Source organism: Gallinula chloropus, assembly GCF_964237585.1.
Source record: "Gallinula chloropus genome assembly, chromosome: 4".
NCBI classification, from domain to species: domain Eukaryota; kingdom Metazoa; phylum Chordata; class Aves; order Gruiformes; family Rallidae; genus Gallinula; species Gallinula chloropus.
Window position 1 is genome coordinate 14,964,450 of NC_140088.1, and position 20,465 is coordinate 14,984,914.

At 40.1% G+C, this 20,465-nt stretch overlaps 1 protein-coding gene across 1 annotated transcript in view; it reads right to left on the bottom strand.

Moving 5' to 3' along the window:
* Window positions 1-1,323: 1,323 nt before the first annotated feature.
* GPR176 (G protein-coupled receptor 176) overlaps window positions 1,324-20,465 on the bottom strand; it is a gene marked incomplete at its 5' end in the record, with an annotated part of 38,418 nt that continues 19,276 nt past the window's right edge. Inside the window, 2 exons of the mRNA XM_084263352.1 lie at window positions 1,324-2,477; window positions 4,725-4,977. Coding sequence (XP_084119478.1) covers window positions 1,370-2,477; window positions 4,725-4,977 — 1,361 coding nt within the window. The 3' untranslated portion in view covers window positions 1,324-1,369. The remainder of the gene's footprint in view (window positions 2,478-4,724; window positions 4,978-20,465) is intronic.

Sequence of the window (20,465 nt, forward strand, 5' to 3'; positions counted from 1 at the left end):
TGCAACAAAACAAGGACTAAAACGCCAGGGTTACAATATTTCCAGGTCATCTAGCAGACTGATACAGGTTAAACGTCACAGTCAGTATAAATGAGGCAATATGCCTGTGATGATGCAGGGGGAAAGCTGCAGTACAACTGCCCCCAGAAAGGCTGGTATGCCGGTCTTTGATGGCCTTTCAGGGACGGCATGACTTTTATTCACTCAGGAATTAGGCACCAGATTTTGAAGTCTCACGTTCATACACTGACTGGTCTACTCTGTGAGACAAGTCGAGTAGGATGGCTGGTTTCCATATCTGTGAAGGTAGAAGGCTCAGCTCCCTACCTCTGACAACAGTGAGCAACAGCATGAGTAAACCTTGCCTTTTGGGGTCTGTTACCAGCTCCCACGTTAGCAGGTCCATACAAGGCTACTGCATTTTTGACCATTTCTTTCACTTGCTAGCTTTCCCACAAGGAAACAGCAGAGTGCACCAGCAGATGAGTCTGTTTTAAGGTTGACCCCTTGGTTACCTACACAATACACACATTACATCGTTGGGACACTTGTACATGCCCTTTATCACAGGAGCGAAGTGTTCTATTTATGCCCTTGGCACATACATACTTGTTTACTGGAGTCAGGATTTGTCCTGCATTGCCTCCAATCCAGTTTTTACTTAAAACTACAAGATTATGTTTTTAAAAAAACAAAGATCTTTCTCAGGTCTTACACACATGATGGTCTGGGTATCCTTGGCTTTGCTGAAGTTTCAAGCCAAAAATAGTGGTTTAGGTTTTAAAAAAGTTTAGATGTTTGCCAGACATTTTATAACTCATTTATGCAAAAAGTCCAGCAAGTTTTATTTTTAACATTGATTTAAGAAACGTGCTTAATAGAAAATGGATGTACTTAATAATCCATTTTACTTCATTAATGAAATGTGCAGAACCTTGCTGTGTCTATTTACAGGAGGTTAGGACTGCATCTGTCTTCTGCTCCCTACAACCTTTGCTATGAAGTTACTCTGATACCCAGTCCATTTGAACACAACATGGTTTCCCAGCAAACTGACTGCCGTATTTCCATACTGCAGCCACACACTGTGTTCCCAAAGCCATATGTACTTTTTGAAAGGTAATCAGGCAGGTATCATAGGGATTCCACAGATGAAACTAAGACTCACCATCTTTTGATACATTACATTCATTAAAACACTGTAATAAGGAACACTTGTATATGTTTCCCTTTTGTTTGTCTGTTTATATTTGGCACCAAAAAAAAAAAAAAAATCAGCCTGTAACAAATTTCAGCATAACAAAGATCCATGGGATCACACATATAATAGAAGGTGACCTTCCTCTGTCCCTTACAGCTCCTGCTCTTACTAAGAATCCACCTTGGGAAAGATACTGACTTTATTGTTTCTGCTGATTTTTCGTTCCGCTTTACACTTGGGCTGTTTCGTCTGGATTAGCTCTTCAGGGGTGTTCCCCAGAGGAGGCAGGAGTCGCTTCTTACTGTTTCGGTTTTCAGAGAGCCACTGTGGAGGGAGCTCAAAGGGTCCAAAACCAAACTGCATGGAATACTTGTCATTTACTGTATCAACCTCTGTGGGCACAGCTGGCGCCACCTGAGCTGCAGAGTCTGCAATTGTCTGTGGTATAAATTTGTGAGCCAAAGTCTCTCCTACCTCTAAACTGGCGGTGGGAATTTCTCTCTGTTGAAAGTCACTAGAGCAAATGGATTTGGTCTCATTCTCCTCATCGTCCGTTGGCTTGAAGATTTGTTGCTGCCCAATATGAAACATCTCCAGAAGCTGGCTCCCCGAACGGACACTGGGCTCTAAATTAGCATCTGCCACACCCCCCGAGCTGACAATGTTTCTCCTACTGTACCTCCGGTGCAACTGTAATATTGTCCCCACCAAGCACTTCCGTACTGATCTGTTAACAGTTAAAAACAACAAAGGATTGGCCAGCAAAGAGACCTTGGGCAACCAAATGGCAGTGAGGAGCAAGAAGACTGAGATATCTGAAATATTGAGTATGGTGCGGTAAATCACCAGAGTCACATAGGGGATGCTGCAGAAGATAAATATCATCACCATGGAAAGCAGCATGGCGTGAAGCTCAGCTTCCCGCTGCGACGCGTAAGGGATCGAAATTGTATTCTGAGGGGTCCTTAAGGCAGCTATGATGACTTTTTTCTTCTGACTGGCACTCAGTGCCCTGCGAATAAGAATCATAAAGAGAAATACCACAGCCACGGGTACGATCACAGTGGTGATGTTATAGATGATGACGTATATCAGGTGGCCAAGGGAGTAGCTCCAAGATTCAGAACAGGTGGACATGGCATAGATATCGGACACGTTGGCCACAGCAAATACAGGAATGCTAGCCACTATTGCGTGGGCCCAGATATAGATAACCAGGTCTCGGGATTTTGCATCAGATATTTTTCTTTCCAGAGGATATAAAACAGAGTAGTACCTGTCCAAAAGAAAAAAAAAAAAAAAGAGAAAAAAAAATTACAACTGATTCATTGCAAAGTGTGAAGTATGTAACGAGCATAGTGCTTATGAGAAGCCTCTCAGAAGGTATCTGAGCATAATGCCCAAAGTCCCTCACTGGGTTGCCAACTGACTACCTGCTTATGAGAGAAAAAAAACGAAACCAAACAAGGCTAGGGAAAAACTGAATATTCAGACTTCAGGATCACATTACTGGTGGTGAAGAATTGAAGAATTCTTTCGGTAACTGAGGCTATAACACTTTTGCTGATGTGCATCAACATTATTTTGAAGATTTCATCATTTACTTGTAAACTAGACGGTTGTCCTGGTTTCAGTCAGGATGGAGGTAACTTCTTTTGTAGCAGCGGATGGAATGCTGTGTTTGAGAGTTAAAAGGGGAGCAGTGCTGATAACACCCTGATGCTTTTAGTTGTGGTCAAGCAGTCGAGGACTTTCTCAGCTCTTCATATTTCTCTATTCATGAGAAAGGAGGGACGAAGCCAGGACAGGTGACCCAAACTGGCCAAAGAGAGTATTCCATGCCAATTACATGGAATTCCTGCTCAGTATAAAGGGGGGCTGATGGGAGGAGGAGCAGGGGCAGCTCTGGGACGCGCGGTTTTTGGGGGACGGTCGGATTCTGGGATGGCTCTGGGTGGCACAGCCTGAGCTGTGGGTTCGGTGAGAAACTGCATTGTGTATCAACAGCTTCATAGATTTTTTGCTCTAAAGTCCTGTTAGCATTGTTATATTTTATCTTTCTGTTATCTTAGTAAACTATCCTTATCCCAACCCACTGGCCTTTGGTTTCTTGGTTTTAGGGTTGTTATTTGCCCCTTCCTTTTCCCTTCCCTTGCCTCACCACGCCCCCGCTCTGCCCCTGCTCTTTTCCTTTAAAGAGTAGGCAGCTGCGTGGATCTCGCCAGGGTAGAACCACGACAATGGTATATTGCACACAGCACAAGATTTGACAAAGCACAATTGGGGCATATATATTTTGCAGTGACATGCCAGACTCATAGTTAATTTGAAAAGCTGCTTTATGATAAGGGTTTTTTCTCTGCATATTTGGAAAAAGGTGTTGGCCAGAAATTAGATGTACCGATATACTGGAAGTACGATGGGGTTTAGTTTTGCACAAGCTCTGGCTGGCAAGGCCCTGAGCAAGAGGGTAGTCAAACACCAAACATTCTGTGGGCATTTAAAAAAAAAACCAAGCCCACAAAAAACCCTTCCATCCCTGACATGCATGCCACATTTCAGGCAGTGATTCGCTGTTCACTTACCACTGTGGGACTTTAAGCTGACAGAATGTTCATGAGAGACCTATCCTTTACACTTACCATTACAAATGGTAGCAGTTTGTGCTTTTTGTGAGGAAGAGCACAAGTTTTACATGTGAAGAGCAAACGATATGCTGCTCTGGTGGCAGCACCAGTGGGCATTACAGAAAGTGATACTGCCTTTACCAAGACATCAAAATTAAAGAGACATACCACTTTGTTAGACAGTTTATTTTTCCAGAACTAATGTATTCTGTGGTAAGACATGATAACAGACTAACATAATTTTATCTCACATGTATAGATCCACTGCTCTTCCCTAAAAATATCTACCTTACAGTCACTGTCAAGATGATAGAGCTGTGCATTTATGTGGGATCAGCAACTGCCAATAAGAAAAACTAATGGAATCCAAAAATATAAGACAGTCTCCAAAGGGCCACTTTTCTTTTAGATCAATCTTCTACATACAAAACCTCTCTGAATTAATTCTCTGTTTTTAAAAAACAAAACTACATTTCGAATTTGAAACTGATGAACAATCTACCTCAGGCATTTCTACATTCTTCTGACAGGCAATGGCTTCCAACTTCCACAATTAAAAACGTGTATTTCGTCTACAGTCTGCAGCTGTCTGCCTTCAAATTCCATTACTATACAAGAATTATTAACAGGAAGAAATAAAGGTTAAAAACTTCTCTGAAGACAAATCTATAGACTCACAGCCCTTTAAAAAATGTCCAGAGGTATCAGAGCAAAACTAAAAATTAAATATTTTCAATGTCACAGAGATTATTTCTCCCAATACATGCTAGAAAGAAGCAGTACACTGCTAGCAAAGCACTGGAGCAAGAACAAGACCAATACAGAAGCGAGAAAAGGGTTTCAAAGCAAGAAATAAGAAAGAAAAAGTGAAGATTCTGGGACATTTCTTCTCTTACCTGTCAAGAGCAATGGCTGGAAAACTAAGGATGGTTACTGAGCAGAAGACTTTGTGCAGAAACTTGGCAATTCTGCAGAAGAGCATTGTATAGATCCACCAGCAGCAGTGTGGACTGGCACTAAGAGCGATGTCAAAAGGCACACAGACCAGGCTGGCACAGATCCCCGAGCAGGCCAAATTCTTAATGAATCGGTTCGTTACAGATTTAAGTACTGATGTTCTGCAAGTTGACCACAGCACCATGATGTTACCTGTGAGTAGAGACAGCAAGGATAAATAAAGCAAACAAACCCACCAAAAAAACAACCTCCCACCCCCAAAAACCTACCACAACAATTTTAACAGAGGTGAATGCTCCCTGGTACTGCAAATAAAAATACTTGCTTGGAGTTTGCCAAAAGTCGCTGATTTGAACCATCACAATGCTCAAACTGAGAAGTCTGTAATGGCTTTATAAATTAGTGACTGAAAACAATTACTCCCCAGCTATTTCCTCCCATCTTCTGGTAATAAATGAATTAGTGAATTTCAGGGCCAAATGCCCAAGGAGGATATCCAAACCGTGTTTGCAGATGCTCACATTGACTCCTGCATTAAATGAGCCATCCCGAGTATTCAAATACAAATTTGCTGAAGTGCTTATATTTTAACAACTAATGCAGAATTACTTTTAAAGATAAAATTACACTGTAAGTAAATAGAAATGTACATGCAAATATAAATTATACATATTAATATAAATAGACATAAATATACATATGATTTTAATCTGTTTATCTCTGTAAATGGATCAGCAGAAAGGACTCAATATACATAACTTCACAAAAGTACACACAATGCAACCCACTGTTTTGGGTGTTCGAGCCCTACACATGTTTTAAATAGGGTGAATGGACGACAGTGAGGCAGAAGTACAGAGAGAAACCAGCATTAGTTAAGACAGCATTTTTCCCTTATTTATGTTATTCTACACAGCTCTCAGAAGGAAGTATCATATCATAGAAACAATTTTTCCATCACAAATTTCCCCAGGAGTCTAACTCACACCATAACTGCACAAGGCTAAAAGCAGCAATCTGTTCTTGCTGCATGCATCTCTGGGCCCTTTCTAATGCATACCTAGATTACAGAAAACTCACACTAGAATAAAGGATTTTATCTCTGTATTAAATACCTGTCTTTTGCAAAATTATACAATTTTTTAAAAAGAAGCGTTTCCAGGGGAAAAAAGGCTGAACAGAACTGTGCAAAAATGAAGATGAATTTGAGATTAAAGTCTTGTCTTGAATGTCATAAAACACCCACAATTCTCCAAGCTTTTCCCAAGTTAAAGCTTAATACAAGTTAATGCTGCAAGTGAAGGAAATGCAGACGCCTGCTGAAAGACCACAGAAAAACACTTACTCACCCAAAGTGTATTTCATGCAGACAGAACTCCTGAGGGCAGGTCAGCCCACGATAGCTGGCAGTGAAAACCACACATCTATACTCCACCACTACTGCAACCTGCCTGGCACACGCCACAGACGCAAGGTACACAGAACTACACCACACACTGTCTCAGCAACAGCTCTTTCTTGGTCTGCTTTGGTCTGCCCAGACTGGGAGGGCCCTTTCCTCATTGTCTGTGACCTTAAGGAGGAAGGGAGCACTGAGAACCAGCCGGCCCTTTCAGGCTCCCCTGCTCCCTGTCTTCTTGGCTTTGGCTTTACCCTCCCAGGGAGGGTGACACATGAGAGGCAGCAAACTCTTACACTGCTCAAACACTTCTGTGGTGCCCAAGCAGAAGGAGACATACTCGTGCAGAGCTAAGGAGGCAGGAGGATCTCTGCTAGCACAGCTGAGCAAGGCATCACATAACCCCATCCTGACTTTTCATCCATGCCTGCACAGACAAGGCTTGGGCTCAGGCTCCTCCAGCACCTAATGCTTGAACGTTTTAGTGCCATCTTCAGACAGAGCATTTGAAGACTCAATGACAGCAACTGGAAATACACACTTTGAAAGAGTGTTAAAACTGGAAGGCAACAGATGAACGTGCAAGGCATCAGAGTTATTTTCAGGAAGGATTCACCAGTTTATGAAATGATCTGACAAGGAAATGAAAGCAAACAGACTTTATACCAAATTCCCCTCAGTAATTCTTCACAGTGGTTTTAATGGAGAGAAATCTCTAGTGGAGCGCGTATCTCTTGATGCTACTATCCCCTAGGCTAATCAATTCTAATGCATTTCATTAAATACCTCTCTTTCCATAAGACACTAAGCAATATACAGTCATTAAATCATCTTACCAGACAACAAATCCAAGACAAAAATAATGTAATAGCTCACTGATTAAACTATGTTCAAATTTCCTACTGAAGAAATGTTGCAGTTATTCTGTCATCCAGTTCACTGTACACACTGCACACCAGACAAAATACTCTCCTGAATGACAGTTCCTAATGAATTAGCAAAATTCTCAGCATTGACCAAATTACGCAGCTGTGCTCAGTGCAGAGCTCATGTGCAAACTCCCTGTTTTGCACTAGCAGTAAGTACATGGTAAAGGCCAGTATGCCCTTAATAAAATGTGATTCTCCTTTATTTTGTTTCTCCTGGAGACATGCTGTGCAGTACTGCCAGACCAACCAAAGCATAGCTGCCAGATCAAAAGTACTCAACAACTCCACTTACTCTGCTGCACTGGATGGCATGTGAAGTAGACTTCAGCCTCCTACTGCCAAGAAAAGTTAAGTTGTTCTTACTGCAGACTATCTCAACAACCGCTTGTTTTGATATTTTATATTGTTGACACTTACCAGAAGCTCTTTTGAGTTGAAGTGGAATTAATTTATGAGGCAGTCAGGTTTATTAGTGGTTTTGAAGCGTACCTACAAATATAGGCAGTGAGAGAAAACAGCATCTTAAGCTCCTGACTGAGATACAGAGAAGCAGCTCCAGTCCCCCCATGCCCCTCTGTTTTGGCTTGATTCTTCCTCTAACCAACAAACCTTTTATTTGCTGAGTAGAGTTTTCCTGTCGTTCCCACATAAAACGCCAGCAAGATCCTATTCTTGCTCCCGTGGACAAAGTGTGGCAAGTACCAAGAAATACCCGAAAGCCAGGTTTAGGTTTTTGGTACAGCAGTGCACCATTGTGCAGTATTCACTTTACAGTCTACTGCACAGATGTACTATTTAGTTTAGCGGTAGTTAATGTATAGAAAATTGAATTCTGAATGACATTCGTGTCGTGTCTTATGCAAATTCCTTTTTGGTAGCTGGCAAAATACTGAGTTACGTATTTACTATCTGATGTATTTTAAAGAATGGAATCAGTTTGGTTTTGGCAGGTGCTTTTGGCTTGATAATATATTCCACAGGCAGTATCCATTCAGCTGTATTAAAGACTTCCTAAATTGCTAGGAGATATTCAGTCAATCAAACTACTTTTAAAAATATCTCTAACTCTCCATTTATTAAAGAAGCATGTCTCACATAGTAATGATGTGTTAATAAAATGCCCTGGAGTTAGGGAGAAGATGGGTCTTTTTGTTGTGTGTTGGGGTTTTTTTAATCTAAATCTTTCATCTAGTCTGAATTGCATTGATTTTATAACCTTATTTCCAAAGTAAGTTTCACCTCCATTAGAATTAATATAAATGAAGAATGGAGAAAGAAAAGAAATCAGAAGTGTTTTCATTAAAAATTCAGAAGTCACTAGATAACTCCTGAGCTGTTCTTCAGGGTCCTATAGTGGAGCTTCATTCAAGACTCCAGATTCTCAGCTACTTAATTACTTCTACAAATTATGTCATATTGTCACTTATACATCAAAGAGGCACAAGGAAATGAAATTAGCTATCGTGCTGACTGAATGGAAGAGGGAAGAAAAAGCATTTTAAAAAAAAAATTGGTTCTAAGATGAAGAAGAACTTTAGACAGACAAAACAACATCAGAGCTTGGAAGGAGAAAAAAAAAATAAGCAGCTAGCAGTGCCTGCTGGAACACTGAAAAATTAGTGAGAGAATATCCCTCGGGGAAACATTCTTTTTCCACTTGCAGCTATCAGTAACTTGTATATTAATGAGCTGCTCTGTTGAACCAGGATCAGCTTCAATGTAGACTGGTAGATCTGTCTGCTGATGCCTTCAAATCAAGTACTTCCCTTCGTGCATCTCAAAGCCACCCACTCAGAGAAAAAAAATTACTCCAGAAACTTTGCACGGCATGAAATATTAAGAAGCTTCATGACAAAGCTGGATGCATTTCCCATTTTATTGCTCCTCACCCTTCTGTAGCAAATTCTTTCCACGGAAGAGGATAACAATGTTCCAGGCAACAAGGTAATTCAACAACCATTACAGCAATTCAGCAACTGCACTCTGAATCTTTTCATAATGTCTAGATGCACTTTTCTGCTCTGTGTGTGCTAGTCATTCACTGTTGCGCCTGTGAAAGACACCAGTCTAACACCAGTATTCTCCTTGGCTTACTAGGCTGTTGCACAGCCCCACAGTGTGCAAAGCTGTAATCTTCTACCATAGGTTAGTTTCTGAGGTGTTTCTGCTGGGCAACTGGTCTAGGGCTACGTAACCTCGGATTCAGTCTTTGTAACGGGATTGTACTGGTTAGCTGGGAGGCATCCAGGGAAAGATGGAATGAAAAGGCAGATGGAAAACAGCTTCTTGCTCTTTCCCGTAAGTCAACACTGCCTTGGACATGAGTGTCACTTACAAAAGGACCACGAGTGACAAAGTATATCCCATACTGGTTGCACAGGTTTCCACCCCTAAAAGATTAAGTGGTTTTCATTTAAAAAGGAAAGGTGTATATTTGGTGTTCTCAGAGAATGATCTGTGTCTACACAAACCCATCACTACACCTGATGTTAGCTGACAACCCTGTCTGCACGAGCAAAAATAACTACTGCCTTTGAACATTTCTCCAAGTAAAGAAGAGGAGGAAATACCCAAGTTGCACCCTCCTCAGATTTCACTGCCAGAAGCAAAGTGTTGATGCATCAACAGCTGAGATAGGCTTTAAATACTAGCTCTTAGCATTCAAATAATGTGAAAGATTCTTAATGATACCTTTAATAATCAAGAGGACAATCCCCATGGAAACCAGGGACTGTTATCTAAAAGAAATGGGTTTGCCATGCAGTCATCCAAAGAGAAGAAACTGTTGTGCTTTGTCGATTAACTCATGGAACCTAATCCATTAGCTGGGCATGACATTCACCTTAGATTCTTTTTAACATTAATCAGTGAGCAATTGAGTCAAAACAAAGGCCCCACTCCAGCAAAATCCTCCTCCACACAGCTCACCTTCCTCTGCTTGCTGATTTCCCTGCCATCCAGACCAGGTCCGTCCCTGGGGAGAGTCTCTGCATACCCCACCCATGCTCAGTGCAACATTACAGGCAAGGAACTGGCACCCCTCTTTACAAAAAAAAAAACCAAAACAAACCAAGCAGGAAGCAATGAACAAGGTTAGAAACTGGGATTTAGCCCTTAAAACCTTTAATTAAAAACAATTCACTTAAAAAGTCACAGGTTCTGTCAACATGATGAACAGGAAAAACTTCTCTTGTTGAAATACGAAGATGATTGCATTCCAACCCTCTAACTCTCTCTACACTCTCTCTATTATTTTCAGAGGTATTTTAAGGTAGGTGTTTCCCACAAATCTTACTCTGTTAAAAGCCAAAGCTCACTCAAAAACTGTTCACTGGAAACATTTTTTGGCAAGCCCTGCTAGGTAGCTATCAAATACCCTTCCTATGATAAAACATATGTTGTTTACTTACGATCTCCAGCATGAGCGGGGATGTATCAGGATACATGTTGGCTTACAGAGCTTGAAGAAATGCGTAATTTTATCACCGAATGGCTGAGGCTGGAAGAGACTTCTAAAGACCATCTGGATCAAACCCCTGCTCAAGCAGGGCCAAATTCTTGTAATTCTGTACAATTCTTGTCTATATTAGTTTTTTAAAAGTCTTCAGACTTTTAGTTGATCATCAGACTGACAGAATTGCCTTTATATACAAAAAAGAAAAAAACCCAAAACCAAAAAGTGAACTTCCTGAAACCAAATCTTCCCTTTTTTTAACATTCTAGCTACCAACTTGGGAATTCCGTGATGGATTAGCAACTGCACTCCAGTTAAAAAGACTGGGCAGTCTATTAATTTGTTATTTTAACACATTTGTTTCATTTTCAGTTTGTGCACATGCGCAACGACACATTTTATATCCAAGATGAAGTGTCTACTGCATGAGAACTACCTTGGAACAAGGTTTGCTGTATAACAAACCTTTTTTGTCTTTCATAAAACAAGCGATCTCTTTGATTTTAAGGTAATGTTTCTCACTGCAATTCTCAGAATTCATATTCACATGTTCCTCCTTACATGATAAGAGATACTTCTAAATCAATACTTATGTAAGAGATATATCAGCATGGAGGTCTGGTCACCAAACCCAACTCACACCAAGCACAAATTTGCCCAGTACAGAGTAGTTACCTGCAGAGCAGTTCAGCACAGATGTAAATTATCTTGGAAGCCCTGTCATTTAGAACATGGTATTTGTCTATGAGGTTTCTGTTCCCAAGAAAGTGTATAGTTACAAGGTAGAAAAGATTTTTAGGGAAGGAACTAGTCATGGCAGCTTAGTCCCTGAAAGCAAACATAGCATTTCCTTGCAGGAACTGGTAAGTCACTGATTTTTGTTGCAGTATTGCCAAGGACTACTCCAGGCCAATGCCTGCCTACACAATCCACTGGCAGCCACTACTGTGACTTGTTCTGAAGTGAAGATGGAGTAAAGTGAGAAAACATCTAGGAAGAAACTCAAAAGTGTTCTTACAGCAAGCATAACTTGTGTGTTTGTAATGTCAAAATCACTATGGGAAATGATCATTAATATAATTCCATCTGTGACTTTCTCCACTCCTATCTTTATTGTCTTCAGGCAGATTCTAAAGTTAACTGCATCACGCTAAAAGTCTTGGATACCCACTTGTATTCCTTTCAGATACACCCATCTAAAGGGAGATGAAGTGCTGCACTGATAATTCTCCACTGCTTCATACCCACTGCCACTTTCTCCCACATCACCTTTTGTGCCTAACTGTCCCATTAAATGGACAGAATTTCTGGGCAGGAACAATAATTTTCTCCCTTTCAATAACTACAGTCCTTCAACAGCTGCCACAATCATTTCAGCCAATCAGGGAAATAACCAAACCCGCTTATTTTGCAGAAGTACACTTGACTTGCCTGAATTCCTTGCCTCTCTTTTAAAACCAATGTCCTCAAAGAACCTGAAACTCTTCAAGCTCCTTGTAAGGAAAGGAAGTTTACAGAATATTGCATCTGCTACTTCAGGACCTTGGGTTGTTCCCATGTCAGGGAAATATGACAAATGTATAGCATTACCTTTGAAAACTAAAGGAAATAAAAAACTTGAAGAAAGGATGTCCAGACTTACCACTCTAACCGTAACAGGATTATAAATCTTTTCAAAGTTACTAACTTTTTGAATCACAACACCTAAGGGACAAGCTTGCTTGACTTTCTGCAAAAAATATAACCAAAACTTTTTAAAGCCAGAGATTTTGCAAGAGCCCCATGAGAGTCCTCCATGACAAGGGCATCTTTGTTTTTACCTCTTCTATAAAGGAAGGAAATAAAGGCAATAGATAGAGAAGAGGTTAAAAATATTGGATGTCAACATCAGCAATGTACATCAATCATTATCAGAAGTACTGGATGCTACATCTCCTTTGCCAGCCAAGTAGCACATCTAGTGAACCCTCTGGCCTTTCTTAGACAGGCTTTGTCCCAGTACATGTGATGCTACTGATGCACCTGGGATGCAAGTGAAGCAGGTTAATTTTTCTGAACAGCCAATCTGTCTGTTCTCCATCACCTATGGTACAAGAAGAACAGCTGTTGCCCCCTTCTTTTATAAAGAACTGGAAAAAGACCATTTTTAACCTGTATGTCATGGAAGGACTGAGGGGATGCAGTATTAGCACTTCTTACAGCAGAAAAAAGGGACGTCCTATAACAAATGACGTCATGCTCAGCATATAATGCTGGGGAAAGAAGAAGGAAGGGGGAACATTTGTAATGATGCCATTTGTCTTCCCAAGTAACCGTTAATGTGTGCTGGAGCCCTGCTGTCCTGGGGATGGCTGAACACTAGCCTGCCTATAGGAAGTGGGGAATGAATCCCTTGGTTTGCTTTGTGTGTGCAGCTTTTGCTTACCTATTAAACTCCCTGGATCTCAACCCATGAAGTTTTCTCTCTTTTCCAATTCTTTTCCCCACCCTGCTGCGGGCGGGTGACGAGCGGCTCCATGATGCTTAGCAGCCGACAGGAGTTAAACCAGGACGCACAGGGAGCAAGATTTCAAATACCAATCCTATCTGCCAGTACCTCTTTGTTTGCAGAGAGCATGTAGCCACTTCTGTTGACAGCCTAGCTAGGTACATCCTGCTTCTCTCCAGATGCTCCTTTTTTCTCTGGCCTTACCCACACGCACCTGCAATTCATATGTGGGCATGTTGTTGTTAAGGAGATGTGGTCACCACAATGCGACTTTCCACATCATGGATGCAGCTCAACTTTGCTTCATTTACAGCACCAGCCCCAGGTTCTTTGAAGAGAAACCTACAGGACTCCTGTCCTCTTTGTGCAACATGCTGAAGTCAGATCCAGGGGGAGACTGACAGTTCTGCATTTGTAAGGCTGTGGAAAAACTTAATGTCTTTTAAAGCAACTCCAGCATCTGGCCTGGGGTGTAAGCAGCTCCAGCATCCACAGCATATGGGAACAACTTTCCACCTTCCCCTCTGGACCTGACAACCTCCTGTGCTTCCCTTCTGAACCTGGACACCTCCTGCCTCATATCCACATATCCACACAAAATGTTACCAGATCAGAACGCAGTGAGAACTCAGTTCTAGAACATCATGCTCATGCAAAATTACCTTTTCAGTATCTAATACTTTTCCAGTTGTTCACTCGAGATACTAAAACAAAACTTATACAAGAATTTAGTTGCTGGGCCATACTGTAGTGTAGTGGATATGTGAAATCTGTACTGTCTAATAGCATACAACTAACTGGACAATTTTACTGAATTACTGGTTAGCCAATTTTCCCTGGGTTATTTATTGAGGAAAAAAGCAGAAATGCACACAGTTTAAAATGAACAATACTTAACAAAGAAACACAATTTTAAGACTGTGGTAATTACTAGTAGTTGGAAGACTGATTTTCTATTTTTCCTTGGTAATTGAGGCTATCTTGCACTCTTGATTAAAAAAAAATAATTCCTACCCATTAGCATCAATTTTCATCCTCTACTGCAGCTGAAATTACAGTTTGTAGCTGAAAGACACCATAGTAACAGCTATTTCATAGAGCAGAAATTATATTCTAGCCTACCTCAGAGTCTTGTGGCTTTGTTGTTTTGTTTTATACAACTAAGAACGACCTGATGTCATTTCTGCATCAGTTTGAACTCTGCCTCCCTTTCTCCAAAGTACTGGGTTATCAGAAATGAAATTTTATTCTTTATATAGTTTTGCCAGGCAGCCATTCACCAGGTCACCAGCTGGGCATATTTGTTCTTGATTCTTTATACACAGATGTCTTCAGACAGAAATTACATATGCTTAATATGTCCCTCACAGTGGGATTAATTTACATTATAGTTAGAAATAAGCTTTTTTCCCTCCCTCCACAGCTGACTCTGTAATGAATGGTTCTCTCTGCTCCTCCCAGCTTTGTCAATGAACTCAAACAATACTCACTAGGAAGGAGAAAGCAGAGCTGGGGACTCTGAAACACGTCTGAAACAACACGCGTCAGAAACAAAAAAACCAGTGTGACCCTAATCTAATACTGGGGGGTTTTAAATGTAAAAAAACCCAACAAACAACAACCAACACATGGAAAAATATTCTGTCTATCAGAACAAGGCATTTCACTGGAGAAATATGAATCTGCAGAGACAAATCAGATTTATTTCAACTTGCCAAAAAGCATTCCCATTGCATACCCTGGAGCAGACAAGGTGCTTCACTGTCAAGATCACAGCAACAGTTCCAGTCTGACTGAATTCAAGAGGTGGGGTTTTGGTTTCTGTTTTTTTTTCCTTAAAACATATAGAACCCTGAAATAAAATTTGGTATTTTGTTGGTCAAGTATTTCACATAGAGAAACTATGTGTGTGGAGGCTGGAGTTGGACTCAATGATCCTTATGGGCCCTTTCCAACTCAGGATGTTCTATGAGCCTATGATCCTATTCTTGATTGAGACTCTCCCCAAATTTCCTCTCTCATTTTTCATCAGACCCCCATCTCTTCTGTAGTGCCCACTCTCCAGTCTGCTTCCTTTTACTCTTTTCATAACAGAGTTCCCTTTTCTTTGTTCAAAATCCTCCCTGCAGGCTGACACTGCTGCTCCCAGGTCCATTCTCTGCAAGCAGTCTGCTAACCATAGAATAGCACTGAGCGTCATGAAATGGGCCACAATCATTCATTCTTCAAAAGCCTTCACAGAAAACACTAGAAACAATTAATAGCATTGTTTACTGCTTCCCTTTTATTAAAAAAAAGAGAGCCAGAAATTCAGCTAGATACACATTTTGTATCTCCTCAGCAAGGCCTATGGGTAGATCGTAAATCAGGATTCATGACACAAAATCCAGAGAGATATGCAGGTGCCCAGGATTGGCTGCAGTAACGGGATCCAGATTCAGTAACACAAACTGAAGAAATAACTGAAAAGTTATTAAAAAGTTTTTAAAATTCTAGGTCTGGACACCCTCTTAGCAACAAAATAGTTTGGGGGTGAGACAAGCTGTAAAATTGTGTAACATTCACCCCAAATACACTCCTGATGTGAGGAAAGAGCTTCAAAGTTTTCTTTTAACATCCCAAGAATTCAGGTGATGGCCCTACTAGAAAAGGAAGATAACATGCCCACTCGTAGCATAAGACTCCTCTTCTTCCCTAGCACTAAGAATACAATTAATAATATTTGTATGATCTAAGCTGCTGGGCAGGGCAGAAGATCTGCTACATTGAAACCTGCCATAACACTGCCAAAACTTTGCCCTGTGTTTCCTGGCACCAGTGTGGGCTTATGACCTAGCATGAGCTGATGACACAAACTCCCTCATCAATCATCCATATCAACTATAAAATTTTAAACTTGTTTTGCTGATAGATGCAGCTGAAGGTAATCTTTTTGCTGACACATTGAATTTTGAGGCTTATTAATGTATTGAAATCAAACTCATTTCAATACGATTTTTCAATACAAAATAATTGATACAAAGCTAGAACCTAAAATTAGTTTCTGTTTTTATTTCATTGTTTTGCTACATATATATATATATGTATATATATAACCTGATAAGGTTTACCATGTATTGTCCATATGCATGTAAAAATCAAATGAACCTGAGACACATGCAGCATACAACTAACCCTATAAAAGACTGCAGCCACCCTCAGAAATGAGGGAATCATATACACATGTCCTACCCTCTTCCACTAAAGAGGACTGCACTTCTGTGCAGTGACTTCTTTGATGGGGGCGAATCAGCGAGTGGGTATAAGAAATCACTTACAGCTTGCTGTGTTTTCCTATACACATCTACAAACACACGCTCATTAGCAAAGCTTTCCAGGGTTCTGGCATCTGTTCTCTGCAGTCATCTGTAAAACATTTCTTGTTGTGACGCAGGCAGTAAATCCACAAATAACTAAGATGTTCACTGCTGTTTCATTGACCTCTGCCTATTAAACATTCAACCCACCCTTGCTAAAAAACAAGGCATATGTCATTTATATTTCAGCAGTTGCCTTTCATATTTCTACATTTCTCACCCACTTCTTCCCTATTGCTTTCCTACAAAAATTACCATGGTCACGAATGCTTGCATGACACGTTTGTGTCATTCTTGTACTGAATCATCCACTATCAGCAGGTGAAAATGTTTCAGAACTTTCCACACCGTATGGAAACAAACAGAAAATAAAAACAACCCATCAGTTTCTCTTGGGTTCCACAGGCCAAGTAGTAACATGACTGTATGCCAGAAATGTGTAGTGATTCACGCTGTCCTGTGAAGGAAATAAAAGATGTCAGTTCACAGATTAAACCCCTTCAGCTTCATAACCCCTTCATAACCCTGGATGCAAAATTTTCAGTTTTAACTAACAGCTATATAACTAGTCTTGTTAACTCAACAAGAAACACACTTTACGCTCTACAGAATTAATATGAACTGTAATACTGCAATTGCAAGTCCAAAAGCTCTTTCAAGATAGCAGAGCCAGAGATGAAGCTCTTTTTCGTTTCACTACAGGTGTTTGGCATACTTCAAGTAGCAACCTAACCACATGAAAAATGTGTGGATTCTTCCCTAAGGCATTTAGAGGTTTGCCTGTAAAGATCTGCAACAGAATTACTAAGAAGAGTGTGGGTGAAACACGAACTGAAGCAGAGATGTGTGAAAGCATCAGAAGAAACAATAAAGCAAGGGTTAAAAGAATGTCGTGTACTGATAAAACACGGACAGCACTGACAGCAATAAAACTGGTTAACAGGGAAGAACATGAAGACCAGGAAGCCTGCGCTGTCAATGGCCATACTAGTGATGACTTGTCAGGAGCGGACTCATGCTGTAATACAGGAGGATGGCAGGGAGGCCGCAGTACAGCGGCACATCAAGGAGGCCGCAGTGCAGCGGCACAACACTGCTCTCCTGCCTCTTCCAGCAGGAAGACAGGTTCCACCTATGATTCCCAGAACAATGGAACAGAGACAAGAGGCAGTAACCTTGCCAAGGAATTACAGAGAGTAATTAAGAATCACAGTACGCAGGATTCTGAGGCGGAAGATCCTCCTATAGAAACAGTTGACATCTACCTGCCAAGCTGAAAGAACCTGCTCAAAAAAGATTCATTGCCATCCTCCCCACCCCACACAAATAATCCAGACTGCTTGAACACACGCTCATTGGTGCTTGTGAGAAACAACAGAATAAGGGCTGAAATTGGTGCTGTTTAAAAATGTTTTCCTCTCATAAGGTTTCACATCACATTTTGTTATACTGAATTCCTGCAAAATTTAAGATACCTGTTTAAATTCAGTTTTGCTTTTATATCTTGTTAAACAGGAACTTCCTAAGTAATACTGGTATTATCCAACACTAACCCCAAAAATAGGTCAATGCCTTCCGATTTGAATGTAATTTCCACAGGTGGAGCTTGAATGAAGAAAAAAAGGCTTAAATGATACTGAACTTCTACTCACAAGGTCTCAGTTACACAGTCTCAGCAACTGTTCACAGATAATCATGGCCACAGCCCAAACTAACCAAAGAGCAGAATCCAGGCTGCAATTAGAGCATCCCAAAAGAAAAACTGGTCTTTGCTTCAAGGGCACCATGCTATTATGTTACTAGGGTTTTTTAATTCCACAAGAATTTTACTGTTCTTGTGTCTGCTGCTCACCTCATGTAGCTGTTCTTTTCCAGCTAAACCACTCAGTAAAATGAAATATACCTCCTCAGAAACCTTGCCTCACTTATATCCTTACCCCACAACAGCAATCCTGCACCAGACAGAAGCAGTCCAAACCAGTGTTGCATCTTTTCGTGGTCTCAGTCAACTTGAGCTGTTGCACATGTTGCACATAAAAACCTAAACTCTTAAGAAGATATCAAAAGGTTTAGCTTTTTTAACCACGCAGTATTAGTTTTTATATAGAAATCATTTTAATTGCTTTTTTTATTCATTTATGAAGAAGATTATTTTAATTTTGCCACAGCTTTCATTTCACAGATTATACACATTTGTACCAGCAGTGAACACAAAAAGAGCTCAAGAAATACATTCATTCACAACTACAAACACAAAATCACTCCACAACTAAGACAGACCATGATTGTATTCTTTGGAATTGAGTTGTTTTATTAAAATAAGTAATTAAGCATAAAGCTACTGCTGCAAACAAGCAAATCTTATCAAAAACATATGATAAATGGGTTACAGAATAAATTTTTAAAAAATCCCAAAACAGGATTGTTTAAAAATAACCCAAACAGCAGTATTTGCACAATGTCATCTAACAGAAAAACTACTCACAAGTATATTACTGAACAAGTAACAAAATAAACCATCAGGGTGCTTACCCTAAGAATAAACTATAAAAGAATCTCAAATACAAGCTAATGAATATGCATAGGAGTTATTTGCATGTCAATTCAATTTGGGTAGGGCTTTTTATTAAAGAACAAATTATGAAAAAGGTCTTGCAGAAATCCTCCTTTTCTAAGAGACATTGTAACAAGCTGTTCAGGTGTTAAAGTGCCAATGCAAGCATAAGCAATGCTTAATGAGGAGGTACTCAAAGAACAGCACAGTCCACTGCCAGAGGTTACCTCACCTCTTTCTGATTTTCCAGTGGGAGACAACTCATCAGCAGTAATAATTTTAAACAGTTTGCCACCAGATGTGTACTGGGGGAAAAAAATCACATCAGGATGACTCTGGAAGCTTTAAAGACAAGTTTAATACAAGGAAACAGTGTTTCACAGTAATGGTCATTTTAGATATCGTAATTGTAATAACCTTTCTTTCATATTTTGAAAAACATGATATATCATGTTTATAGCAGAAAAACCAACCACCTGTGTTCCAAACTGTCTTGTTAAAGATGTCTTTATTTTAAACTAGCATATGGACTTCTTTCAGAGTCAAAGTGATCCCATTTTCTTTTTCTTTTTTTCTTACTGACCAACTGCAACACTCCAGTGTGTTCCTAAAAAAGCCCTCAGCACAGGGAGCTGCGTGACAACCCTCTGCCTGTTCTGACAACCCACTCCTATGTCCAGCAAAACCTGTGGATGCTCCAGATCCGTGATCTGTTTGGATCTTTGTGCCAACACTGTTAAGAGTGCCACAAACTATGGTGCTGCTTTAAAAGCTTTGATTTATGAGAAATGCCTTCAGAAGAAGTCTCTTTTCTGAAAGCATAGTAGAGGAAGACTTCTTTAGTAAAGTATCAAACTCATAATTAAAACAGTAGGTATTCTAGATAGGAAGAAAGAAAAAACAAAAACCCCACTGCCTACAATCACCACTGGAGCCTGCTCAATAAAAAATTAACTTAAAAAATTAGCATTATGATGATGCCCCAAAAAAATCATTACACAGGAACTCAGAGACACGTTATTAAATCCTGATTCATTTTACCATTCCTTGTGTGAGGAGCTCAACAACCTGTAGCAGAACATGCACACTGAGGAAAGCAAGGGTGTCTGTCCCACACACGCCCTAAGCAGAATTTACATAGCACTTTCCTGATTCCTATAAAATTATTTTCAGTGGAGATTATTCAAATTTTGTTCTTGACTCAGTGTTTCAACAACAAATAAATAAAAAAACTCTTGGTATTTCAAGGGTGGAAAAGTTAATTTACCATTTTAAGCTTTATTTGTAAAATAGTCTAATAGAGAGATGTAACTGACAACTACAATGGTTAGATAAATAATTCATAATACATCCAGTGCATATATAAATGCAAAAAACATTATGGCAATATTAATGTTTGAGTTGTATATACATTAATAATTACTGTTATTGAACTGTCGTTCGATAGCCTACTCATAAACCTTAATCTGGCAGTACAAAGCAGCAAATGCTGCCATATGT